Source organism: Trematomus bernacchii, unplaced genomic scaffold (genome assembly GCF_902827165.1).
Source record: "Trematomus bernacchii unplaced genomic scaffold, fTreBer1.1, whole genome shotgun sequence".
Lineage (NCBI taxonomy): Eukaryota > Metazoa > Chordata > Actinopteri > Perciformes > Nototheniidae > Trematomus > Trematomus bernacchii.
Window position 1 is genome coordinate 9,407,846 of NW_022987582.1, and position 13,945 is coordinate 9,421,790.

General features: G+C 38.5%; 1 protein-coding gene across 1 annotated transcript in view; it reads right to left on the reverse strand.

Moving 5' to 3' along the window:
* Window positions 1–2,135: 2,135 nt before the first annotated feature.
* LOC117480538 (CUB and sushi domain-containing protein 3-like) overlaps window positions 2,136–13,945 on the reverse strand; it is a 217,382-nt gene continuing 205,572 nt past the window's right edge. The window contains 6 exon segments of the mRNA XM_034127877.1: window positions 2,136–2,380; window positions 3,003–3,144; window positions 5,580–5,667; window positions 6,424–6,536; window positions 6,881–7,039; window positions 9,231–9,458. Coding sequence (XP_033983768.1) covers window positions 2,221–2,380; window positions 3,003–3,144; window positions 5,580–5,667; window positions 6,424–6,536; window positions 6,881–7,039; window positions 9,231–9,458 — 890 coding nt within the window. The 3' untranslated portion in view covers window positions 2,136–2,220.

Consider the following 13,945-nt stretch of genomic DNA (forward strand, 5'->3'; position numbering starts at 1 on the left):
TAACTTACAAATGCTTTATTTGCATAAAAAATATATCTCTTTACAAAACTTGTAATATGTACATATTCATATACACAGGTTTTTGAATGGGATAACAATTGTGTGATACATTTAAAAGCATTCTACTCTACTCCAGAGTCGGATGTGGGACTGACTTAGTGTACTGTGTTTACCAGGTGCATTTCTTTCTCATCCATAAGAAATATGAACTCGCAAAATATATTACATATCGATAACACAAGACATCTTTCGAAAGAATGCCATAAAGTATCAAAACTGTATAAATGTACAAAATGTAACAGCAATGACAGGAATCAACATAGTGATACAAAGTACTATACATGTAGCAGCAATTGCTATACTGGATCACTTTTTGCCAACATGCACAGGTATGAAACTATGTTCTGCTTTTCAGAGAAACCTATTCTTCGATAAACCATCAGAGCTGACACCACTCAGCTAAATCATTGCGAACTGTGCAGATTAATTACACTGATGTACAGTTTTACTAATGCAAATGCTATGTATCCCTTAAAACATATGCCCATACAGTATTCAAGGCACTGCAATGATGTAGGAATGTGATGACAGTGTCCAATTCATTTTTTTTATCTTTAAAACATACGTGGTAGTTGAATGGTAGTACAATACTGATGGTGGCTCATGGTAAAGTGTGCAAACTGTTGTATGTATACTGTACATTTGTTGGCAGAAGCTGATGGGTCAGTAAGACATGGACGTAACCATTTGTGTCAATACAATAGGCCCTGGCCGTGTATTCATCAATCGTCTCAGAGTAGGAGTATGGATCGAGGATTAACTGACTAAGGCACAGTTTCCCAAAAGAATTATAGAAACGCAAACACTGCTCTGTTAATGAGAAATCCGAGATCATGTGGAAGTTGCACTCGCTATGTCTTGGAAATACTCTAAGGAAAGGCAACCGCATGTCAAACCTTTTATCCTCATAAAACAAGACACACTCCCAGCCTCCGAGTGCTCACTGACACATCTTTGCACTTGTATTATTTTCACCGACATCCAGGCTTAAATAAACTTCTGGGAAACGTGGCAAGCTTCAGGAACTGTGCACTGTATGTTCTCGACTTTTCATTCTATAAAACCTGAAAGAATAATCAAGGAACTCCTAATTTGAGATTCATGATGTATACAGGTTCAAGGCTGGGGTTTATTCTCACCAAAGTTGGTTAATTTTGGACATTATCACTCTAGAAAATGATTTTTAAAAATAATAGTTTCATAACTTAAATAGATGGATGTACCCTACGTGACCATTATACTGAAAGGTGCAGTAATCTCATACTCAAACATTTCTGGCAAAAAGTAATTCATTGCACACAACTTGATAATAAACCCTAATGTTTACTACATCTTTCGTGGGCAAAACGCACTCTATTGTTGTCGGAGACCCTGCACAGTAACAACAAAAGCCCTAACATTCCCAAACGCACTCCAAAAAATTATACTGCACTTCGGTAATTAAATCCCTGGCCACATATTTTGTCAGTAGGAGGTACCGTCCAATTAAGAGGTATAACGGACCATATCACTTTGAACAGACCTCTGCACATGCTATTCAAAGAGAGGCAGTTTCTTCTCTTCATCCTCATCTCCTCTCACACACACTTCACTGCCTGGAAAATAGAATTTAAAGACAACATTGTTCAACTCACAGGTGAGAGGCTACTTACCTTCATAAGAAAAAAATAACTCTTGTTGGGATGAATGAGACAAGGATAAGAAAGAAAAGGGTTGAGATTTGGGCTGTTTTCTTGTAAGGAAAGAATTTCATTTTTCATTTGGCATTGTGAAGTAACCCCCTCTATATTTATACTACAGAGCATAAAATACTCTATTTTATCTATAGGCCAGAGGCTCTTTTTTTCATAAAGCCAACACTCACAGAGTGTAAAGAACACTTCTCTCCTCCGCGCTACGGGAAGATCCGGGAGGTGTGGGACCTCATCTTCCTCTCTTCTTTAGTTCTTTACCTTTTGTATATGATCGATTGCAAATGCCGCAAGCATTGCTGATAGTGTGCTTTATATTTCTGAAGCAAATCTCTGTCTTTGTTGTATGCCATCAGAAACAGGGAAAATATAAATATGTCGATATATTAATGTTAAGCAAACAAGGAGAAGTTGTATTCTCCCTCTATGTGTCTCTCCGCTTCTGTCCGTCTCTCATACTCTGTAGACCTCAAACCATGGTGCAGATGGTGTTGAGATTCGGGTCAAAGCGGACAACTTTCCCCTCAGCGGCTTTTGTGTTAGTGTTGTACATGGGATTCTCAAAAGTTGCCTGTCCATTGTTGTTCTCGTGGACAGAACATCCTGTGTACTGCGCTTTATCTGTTTTCCTGAGGGAATAACAAAGGAGGTTGCATATTAGTTCAGAGACAGTATCCTAATTATCTCTCCTCCTTCCAATCCAATAAACATGTCTCCATTATCTTGGTTTGGACAGCTGCAGTAGGCTGAATGGTAATTATTATTGAAAAGATCAATCAGAGGAGACCCAATGCCCCGTTACAGGCTCTGCGTCGATGTACTGTTTTAAGAGATATGTGTAAATAAGGACCAAATGTACCCGTCTCCATACAGTACATTATCATAATGAAGAAGTGTTTCTCTTGCCTGACGTATGCTGCTGTGCAAGGCGGTGACATGTTGACTAAAATTGCATCATGCTTTGAAGCCTCTCACAAGTAAGCTACTGTATCCAGTGAGAACCCTTTTTGCAGTATCTACCTCATCTTGACTTGCATTTCCTCTGGCTGCAAACCGGAAAAATGTCTACTTAAATCTGGGTTTCTGAAAACTTTCCAACATCAAATATTTGTTTAATAACTTTTGAACTCAACAGGAGGCACAGACTCATGAACATTTAGAACTTTCTTTCTGATGTGGGAATAGCACAGACCCAGAACAAAGTAGCTATTTAATGGGATAAGCTAGTATGGAAGACACTGGGGTACATACCGCTGTTTGTAGAGATAGAATCCGAGGCCTGCAAAGATGAGGGCAAAGAAAGGCACGAGGATAGCGACAGCAACAGAACTGCTGTTGGTGGAGCCGCTGGTTTCAGGGTCAGCGAGTGTGACATTCTCTCTCACGCTCAAACCTGGAAGAAAAAAAAGTACATTTAACAAAATAATACCAAAAATAGAGAATATGTTAATGAATAACATCAAAATATTCAGATGATTAAATGCAACAAACTGGAGAAACTCAATGGAAAAATAGAAAGTTACGTATCTTCTGCTGGTGACGATAATGATGATGGTGATGGTGATGATGATAATGATGATGAAGAGGAAGATGATCACAGTGATGACAAGTCGGAGACGTGGCAGCCGGTTGATAAAGACGCCAGGCATAATGAACTTACCGATAACGATCACTGCGACTGTGATAATCTTGTTGAAGAGATGATGACAACACGAATGTTGAACACAAAATAATGAAGGACGATGAAGTGGAAGGGAATAATCCACTTTGCGCCGTATGTCAGTGGCTGAAACACTATAAATGTAAAGTATGTATCCTGCCAATCCAGAGCAAAAATGAAGTAGCTTTTTTTTTGCTAAGAAGGGGTTAAAAATCTTGGAGTGAGCCAAATAACTCATATTTTCTTAAACCTCTTTTGGGTTTCAGTTTTCTGTTGTATATTTGTTCTTGTATAATGCCAAAGAAAAGGAGCAAAGAAAACCCCATCTCAGTGGGAACATCAGTGACAATCAGACCGTTTTTGAATTAGGTGATTGCATTTTTAACGATTTTTATAACTTCATAATAACCTGAATAGTCTACATGTGCAGATTGGTTTTCTGTCAGGCATGCTGCTGGTTTACAATGTAAGCTTACTGTGTTGATCATTAAAGAGCACAGATCACCACATGGGAACGTTGTGTTTATGTTCCTCTGTGACACAAGGCAAGGGCTTGCTCACTCACAGTATATGTGCAGACTATAGTCACACAGAACCAAGCTTTCACACAATGTGTGGCAGCATATGTCATATTGCTGTGAGGGGGAGGGGTCTATGAAATACTGCAGACAAATGGTGCCATAATGTGAATGGCATGACTCGGCAGTGGCCCTCTCTATAACTGCAATCTAGCTTTGCTTATTATAAAAAGCAAAACGTTTATGCTGAAGATAAACTCTGTCTGAAGTCAAGAATACAAATCCAGTTGAACAGTTTTCAAAAACAAATGGATGGTCAATATCAGATTGCATTGAGTCACTGGTGTAATGCCATTTACCATGAGATACATATGTAAACATGTGGTCAACTCAACTCAAACTGTAACCAACCGTTTGGCTCCTGTAATAACCACAATTCAAAAAAATTAGATTAAGAAATGGTGGGATTGGCTTGCCAAACCAGAAGTTTAAGGGTTTAGGATTAGATTACTGCTTTTTAGGTAACAAGTGTTGAGATTTAAGCATTTAAACCAAGAGAAAGTTTGCAACACCCCCTCTAGAAACTTGAAATTCTTGATGTCTGTGTTTCACAGTGTTTGTCTCACATTTTTGTAGGCTCCATGTTTTAGGTCGCATTCACACCTAATAGTCCGCTTCTCTGGTGCGCACCAGACGACAGTTTGTTACATTGTTTCATTTTTCAGAAGGTTCGGTTTGCGTTCACACAGGCAAAATTCAAACGGACTATAAACTTTAAACCATGCTTTAAACACAAGTCATGTGCACGGAAATGCTGTTCTACAATTGGTCAGACATTACGGGGGTAAAAACGCAAATCCCGGCAATTTCTACCGGAGCCTCCGCCATGGAGCATCGGCAGGTTATTTTCATGCTGTTGTTAATCTGGAGAGCATATCAATGGACTCTAGCAGACGGCGCATATGATTATATAATCAGACAACTTGCGATAAAAAACATTATAACACATATAATGAGAGACGTTCTGCAGTAAGGATGGGGTTTCACCGACGACAGGTGGCTCTGACTTTTATGTATCGTTTTTAGTTTGATAGTTGTTTTTAATTTACACGACACTGTTCAACACTTCATTCTGCTTCACTCTTTCACTAACGATTTTGAAGACATCCGCGTTCTTGTGACACGTAAATACTACGCTTCCTATGTTTAGGTGCGGACTGCGTTCACACCAGCAATGAACCGCTCCAGAGTTCACTAGCAAGCGGTCCGAGACCACCTCTTTTAGGCAGACCAGAGTCTGGTTGTTTAGTTCACTTCAGAGGTCTCGGACTGCGCTCACACCAACCCAAACAAACCGCACCAAGCGGCTAAACGCACCAGGGTTCGATTGAACCGGACTATAAAAGGCTGGTGTGAATGCGACCTCAAATTCTTGTGGTGTCACAAATCATGCTTGTACGTGTGGGTCACACTCAGATTTAAGATGAGTATGTATAAACTTTCCTCTTCAGCAGATGAATTTGCAAATAGCCTTCAAGTGTCAAAACTGCTATAACATAAATAATTCACAACAAATGCAAGAATATTTTTCTTTACTCTTCTTCCATATTCGAATGGTAATGGCAACCGTGTATTTAAAATGACACCTACCCAGTCTCTGTAGTCCAAACTGTCCGTAGTCTTTACCCTGTATGAAGCCTTGGAACACATAGCTGCCACCCTCAGGCTCAGCTGAAACCTAGAAGATAACAAATAAACAACACAAAGCTTGAGAAACCTGCCTGTTTTGTTTCAACTGCATTAATAAAATCCGATGTTGTTGGCACTTAGATATTGTTGCATCTATTCACGCCACATCTAAAGCAACATTCAGGATACTGTAGTTAGTATGACATTCAACACATTCTGTCTTTGTTTTTCTAAACCCTGCTTTAGAAGCTGTGCGGTGTGCTATCAATAGCTTGGCAGCTGCCGCCCGCTCTGATAAAGTGGACCTTGAAGATTATTTTAGATGAGGAACTTCAAATCCACCATCTGAAATTGTACAGCAGTTCTTCCACGTCCCTTAGATGTCAGGTGTGCGTCTGAGTTTATTTAGCAAATAGTCAAGCGGGAATATGGAAATGGCTTAAGCAGAGCCACTGGTGTATCTGATGTACAGCCAGAAATATGTAAACAAAAACAAACAATAAGCCAGGAAATGACTCCTCCGCTTGTTGTCACAGTTTCTTCTCATGTATTGTGATTTCTTTTTTTGTGTTGGCAGTGTAAGTAGGATGAGAAACCCAAATTAATAAAACATTGGAGTGATTCAGTGCGAGAAAAGGCTCATGTTTGGCTCCCAAGCAGTTACTGCCCCATTGCATGTACTATTTCTGTCTGTCAGACTGAACAAGAAAGAAATATTAAATAATATAAGAAAAAAGACAGTCACAGCTCTTGGTTATTTTGAAAGATCACTCGCCAGCTGCATCAAATTCCTGTGTATACTCACAAATCCATCCATTGCCCAGGTCTCATCAGTAATCCTGCTCAAGGAGCTGTGGGCCAGCGCTCTCATCTGGTACAGCAGGAGCATTAGCCGGGCCTCCTGGCGCTTGTACACTCCTACGAGATAGAGGACAGGAGGCAACATGAGAAATGATGCGAATAAAGAGATGAGGGAAAAAAACAAGTGCCAGGGATGAGAAAAAAGATAGAACTTAGTGGAGAAATTAGAGACAATAATAAGTGAGCAGTGAGAAAAGAGAACAGCAAGGGACGACAGGAGCCGGCAGACTAAAACATCCGTCTTTAGAGCCAATAGTTAATTTCCACTCTCATGCATGAGATCATTTGGTGATTGACTGATTGACATGAGGCAGCCTCAAAATAAATGGAAGTGACACACGGAGGTAGAGAGAGGAGGAGAGGGGAGGAAGTAGAAGACAGATGATTTATAGATGACTCACCAGAGAGCAGAAACTCCATGCTACTGTCATTTAAAGTTACATTGACTTTCCCCATTGTGGCATTAAAGCTTGTGACTGTCAGAGTCATCGGCTGTTTCTGGCCTTTGTAGTCATAGGAACCCTTCCACACGAAATCAGGGGCAAAGACATCATCGGGAACTTCAGGAAAGAAAAACATCATTAAATAATGGCATTAAATAACTGTAATAAAGGTATGAAAATCACTCCCATTACATCTCTGTTTATCTTATTTATGAAATACTAAATTAATATTGTGTTTTCAATGCAGGCTGTACACTTGCACCCACGCTGCAAAATGGTAATTAGATATGTCGTGGGATCAAACAGCTGATAACAGTCTTTTCACTCAGTTTGAGTTATATCATTTTTTCTTATATGCGTTGGCAATCTCAATTAATGATAATTAAATGCATTCAGGAGAAGATAACTCTGGATTTTGGGAAATTGTTTTGCATTGATTAACTTTATAGTAGAACTTTCACACCACTGTCATTATCTACTGGTAATATATTCCGTAGGAAGCTATGAATCAATTATACGACTGCTTGTCATTAACGGCATGAACCAAACCTCATAATAAGTCTGAATAATTATGGCTGGCACAAAAAGCAGTTAAGGTTAAGTGGTGTACTTAGATGTCGTGTATCACATTTTTGTAACAACTGAATTTGCCAACAGTGTATTACTTTGTATGAAACTGATTAAGTGAGATGTAAATCTATACGTTGCTAAAAGCGGCCTGCATATTCTTTCAGAGTACGGTTTCACCTTCCTCCGTACATTTGAATGGTTTGCTTTGACCTTTAGCTGAATACTTAAACCTGTTGGTCTCAAGGATAAGACTTATACCAAAGTAATATCTCTCACTTGTGTGTGTGGGTTTTGACTATCTTAACAGAAACAGACAAAGAGTCCAGGACCACGCCGGCTCTGTGATGTAATGCTTTGGTACAGCAATGCTTTGAGCTAAATGCCAAAGCAAATGCCAGCATGTTGACATGCTCATAATGACAATGCTAACATGCCCATGTTTAGCACGACATGTTTACTATGTCCATCTTCGTTCAAATATCAAAGTATAGGTAATGCTGGTGTAATTGCATTTAGTATTGCAGGTATAAAAAATAATGAAACATAAATGGCAAAGTTGAAACCTGGCTTAAAGGTTGGTGTCGGATTTTATTTTTATGGAGGTTTCCTAAACAATAAACCTGGTCAATTGTAGTCATTTCTTATTTTCTATTAAAGTTATCTTAACCAACCCTACGTTCTTATTCTTTCTTTATGCGATTACATTTTAAATAACACTCAGGGCATATTAGGTGCTATAAATGAATATTGAAATAATAAATATAATGTTAACGGTCACATGAATAATGCAATAATCTGCAAGAAGTTACATTTGTGTGCAAATGAGGTTCCTAATACATTTATAATATGTATTACATTGTAGGTATTCTGTAATGCACATATTTACAACTTGGTAATATGTTACACTATAGTACTCATTTTTATTTAATTATGTTTTTTTTAGAAAGAGCTACAAATATAACCGCACAAGAGCAGTAATATCACATGTTATGGTCATCATGACATTGTATACTGTTTAATGCATTTTTTCTATTATATGAATTATTGATCTCCACTGAAATGAACGCTGACTTTGAGGAACAGCACTAAAAACTAGAAGCTGAAAAGTAAGTGTAACCTTTATGATTCTGATAAAGATACACACATACTGTATGAAGCCACGGTGATACATATTTTTCAGTGCCGCAGATTTCTGTAGCCACCAGTTCAACAGCTTGTGAAATTCAAAACTCACCATTTATTTTTGGGCTTGGTATTCCCATTACGGGTTTGACAGTTTTCTCTTGTGATTTGGATCCGACTGCAGAGGAACGTAAGTATGTAAGTCACAAAAACGAACACAGCTGGGCTGAACTGCAGGAGGATGTTGGAAAAGTAAACAACCATAACATGCCGCCTACTAACTCTTCCTCACTTTGTTAACAACTCTGGGACTTTTGCTCAGTTTACACAAACATTTGTAAATTACCACCCTGTTGACGCTTCATGTTAAAAAATAAACTGAACATGCAGACTCTAATTAGCTGACAGAACAGTGACACAGTAGCTTTACTGAAAAAACATCACAGAAACTAAAAAATCTCATTATATTTGATTAGTGTCTTATTTGTCTCAACTATCAGTGAACATGAATGCAAATGTCACAAAGTGGATTTTGAGATACTAAGCGCCAAATCCTAAAAACCCTACACTTTTGTAGAAATGTTAAATCTTCCCCTCATTTTAACTCGTTCTCCACCCCTCGTTCTCCATCACCTGCCCCCGCAGACCTCTGCCAACAGCGTACCTCTGCACACAGGCACCTTGCCAGTCCAGCTGCTGTCAGAGCGGCAGACTCTGTGCTCTGAACCCCCGGAGAGGAAGTAACCCGGCTGACAGGAGTACACCAGGGTGTACCCGTAGGAGGGCAGGTCTAGACCCACAACGTCAGCGTTGGCCGGGCTCCGCGGCTGCTTGCAGGAGTGTGCTGGAGAGCAAGCAGAGGGCAGACACGTTGGTACACACACATACCAATGAAACCTAATACAATTCATACACAGCATAGACGACTGCACACACAGACGGGCACAGACAGACAGGAAGATAATTAAGCACTCGCTGTTGTAGAGAGGAGGGTTAGGAAAAAAGAGGATAGAAAAAGGAAGCACACACATTTTACATTTTAATTGAGACCAGGGAGCTATTAGGGAACATATTGATACATTAATATGTCTAATTTATATTCTAGTATGAATGTGGACACTTGTGTCTTGGGAGATACAATGCCTACATTTAGACACAATTAGCCTGGAACATGTAGTGAGCTTTAGTTATGTTAAAATAATTGCTGTGTCAATCCTATGATTAATTTCACCATAGCATTGGATTGCAAAACAAAAGGTGCCAGTACAACAGTAAGGTCTGGTAGAATCATTCCGCAATAGTTTGAAAAAACATTTGGTGTTTTTGTGTTTATTGAACCAATCAAAAACTTTCAAAAACTTTCCCGGTTGATACCATACAAGACTAAGCATATATGTGTCCTTGCAAAACAGTGCTGAAGAGAAGGATATTGTAAATCTTGCTAGAATGTTTTTCCATTACAAGAATGTGCAAATGGGTTGCAAGGTCACAGACACTTGAGGACACTGGAAAGGAAGAAGAATGCCGACTGGAATAAGTTGCTAATAGGGGGCTTATGAGAGCCGCCTATGTCCTGGGAGTCGGACAGGTGTAACCCCGAAAAGCTAATCGGAAAACAACAAACAACCACTTGAATATAAATATATGTTGTATTGTGTCTCAAGTTTTTTAAACTGCAATTCCGTTTTCACATTGCTGTCGGTGAATTTGTTAGCTTGTTTAATTATCCTGTTTCACAAAGCAAGAAGCTAGTGTTGTGCTGATTCAGGAACGACTTGAAAAGCTTAGTTCACAAGCTATCGCTGAATCAGAAGCTAGGGACAAAAGCTGTTATTGCTGTGTTGCCAAACAAACTCTTTAAAAAACAAAATAATTATCAAAATCACACTGCACCACCAAAACACTGAGGGGATGATCATTCAGGCTCAACAATAATGTGAAAATAGCTAAATCATTTTGCAGCTTGTGAGTGAAAGAACACGTTGCCAGCTGTCAAAAGGGAGGCAGCTGGGAATGAGTCCCAGCACCAAATGGGCTCAAGTGGCGTCTTAATGACATTAGTTGCATTAGGATGAAGAAAGGATGAACGTTTCTGGGCTTTATGAAAGATGAGGAGACTACAGGAAACTCCTCTTGATGGATATTCATTTTGTTGACGTTTGATAGGGTACTTGAAGAAATACATGTTCTAATGATCTAGATTGTAAAACAGGTGCATCAAGGTGAAAATGTAGGCTAAATTCGAGGAGGATAACGTTCCTATTCCTCATATACTGTATTCAGCTACACAGGCTATAACAATTAAGTTTCCTTAGAGAAAAAAGGAATGAAAAAAGCATAAAAGCTGTATAAGTCTCTCTGTATGACCGAGAGCTTTTTCAATGAGTTTATTATCTGCCTGTAGGATATATAATGGGTATCTGTGTACACTGCAATAGAGGGAAAACAGCTTGATACTGTAAGTTGTAGATATAAAGTGTGGAGACTTAAATACATAAGAACATACATAATTAAATAAACTGCTTGAGCACAAATCCATGTAACCCATTTAAAATGACAAACTGTCAGCAAATGTCCAGGGTGGTTGTAGACACTCTACAAGTGAATACTGAAGACACTTACAAGGCCGAGGAGTTGTTTTATCAAAGACGCATCTCAGTGCCATGTTTATTTACACTTCAAACAGCCCAGCAGGCTTTGCTCCTGAGATAACACGAGGCCTCAAATGACACTCGCACTGTGTATTGTTCACAGTTCGAAATTGGTATCTCTGATAGAGACTGAGTGCATTAGTTAGGGACAGAGACAGAAGGAGACAGATAGAGGCAGACACACAGAGACAGTCCTGCTGATGGATGTATGTTCCAGTCTAGGAGGATGGCCAGCTTTAGACAGCAACAGCAGGAGGACAAAGTTAACTTTAGTGTTGTTACAGGGTTTTTCTTCTAGCAGTTTATTCCAAGCTTGTTTGTAAGCCTTGATTTTTAAACGTGATGTATTCTTGAAAATTAGAAGTGGCTGATAAGTCTTTGCAATAAAGATTTCAATATAAGAATGCTGTGTAGTTTGCTAGTTTCATTAAATACACTTAAAGCCCTGAAAAGTCAGCTGAAAAAGTTGGTTGCCCAATAAAGCATTTAGTCAAGGAAAATACTAAAATTCAAGCGTCCAAGTCCCAGCCTAGAAAACTGGATCGAAACAATGTATTACTGCTGTTTCATGTAAATGTGAGGAAGGTTACATCTGTATGGAGCGAGAGGAGACCGTTGATCTGACGCAATTGTGTATCTCTTCAGTGGAGCACAGGCTTCAGTTGACGTTGAAGTCTCATGCTTGATGTTCCTCATAATTTATTCACTAAAATATTTTTCCATTGCACTGTATCACATTGTATTTATTGAAAAACTACATTTGCCACCTCAACCAAGCATAACAATGTTGTGAAGTTTCAATATATTTTCAAATGTTTTACATTTTCACTGTTTTTCTAATCATCAAAGTGGGCTTGGAATTCTTTGGGGGGGGGTTTGGGATACCTACAGTACAAGCAAAAATATTAATCTGATATAAAAGGTGATATGATAGGATCAAGTGATGTGACACTCTCAGTTGCAGCCATCTCATCTATTAAATCTGTTGTTGATAATCCCTCCAGGTTTCTGCTTCCACCAGCAGAACAGGATTGGTTGGCTTTACTTTTAAATCCATTTAAGTGGCTTCCCAGTAACAGAAGACCATTTAATCACAGAGAAAGGTATTTTAGAGGATGTATGACGGTTTTGACCGAGGGTCAACACAGCGTGTCGGACCCATACAAAAGCACTCATTCTCAAAACATATACATAACCTCACTCTCTCACAATGTACTATCTGCCAGGCAGACCCCTGGGTCTGTATGTGTGAAACATTTATAAAAAATATTATAACTACAAATATTTATATAAAAGCAGACATTTAGAATTACCTTTGGGTTAATGTTTCTTTTAACTAGACTTTTTTAAATGCAAAATAATCAAACATAGTCATATAAGTACATAAATTAGAAATACAAGGTATGCTATGTAACATTGCACCTTTATTAATTATTCTGCTCAATGCCTAAATTCATACTAACATAATGTCACATGATTTATTTGACGTGTTATTTTATATCAAATAATGATATATTTATACTCTGGAAAAGAAACTCTAAAGGTCTTTTATGATAACATTGTGATCCCAGAATTTACAGTACGTTATAAATGTTGTTTCTACCATTTACCATTCAATTAACCTATGAGTTGCAAAGTCACAGGGCAAAACCTTAGCTCATAACTTTTCACTTTAAGGAATATTATGTTTGATGAAAAATACTTTCGCCAATTTGCAACTTACCAGTTCTAACTGTTAGTATTTCTATTTAACTTAACATCACCAATGTTTATGTGTAATTGAAGGTTAGAGCTTCCTCAGAAAGAAAACATAGTACATTTGAGATGTTTTACATCAAAGTATGGACTGATAGAATCTGGAGAGATACAAAGTCAGGGGAAAATCGATACATTTTTCAATCCATCACAAGCAATGTTCCAGAGCCGGAGTGCAGCACCTGAAACGCTGCAGCCTCAGCACAGACACGCAGAGCAACAGAAGAAACTGCTCCTGCTGAACTGAGTGAGTGAGTTAAAAGCCTCAAAACATGGAGCTTCTGAATGAAATGTGAACAACTTGTCAGACTGCCATTTCAGTGGGTGGCTTTACAGCATCATAGTTACACAAAAAGGCGAAACAAATTGTTATTTTGTATTTTTTTCAATGTGAAAGTGAACGTGGCTCCTGGGATGTTTTGTACACAAATCCTAAAAGGTTGTAGACAGGAGCTATCCAGAGGCCATTCACTGGGATGCAATGTATCACTTAGAGGTGGATAAATGTATTTCCAGCCACCATGAAATAAAATGAAATTATGCACTGGCATTTCAAAGTTTTAGCTACAGTCTAAAATGTTTCATTAGCCATACATGTAAAAGTTATAAACAACACTCAAGGTCTACAAACTAATCAAGTAGCTTAATGTAATGTTCATCATTCTTCATTCCTTTGTTATCAGTCTATGTACAATGTGGAATCCATTAACCCTAACACTACAATTCTAATTATCATATTTAAGCATGTGGCTCGTTGAATATCAACCATTGTCAATCAGGGCTACATAATCAAGCAATTGACTCCTGACCTCAGCTTGAGTCTGTGTAATGTCGGTGGTAAAATGTTAAGATGCTTCTGACAAAGTGACTAATAACACCTTTCCATCAGGATCGGTAGAATCATGTATTTACATATTAATGACAT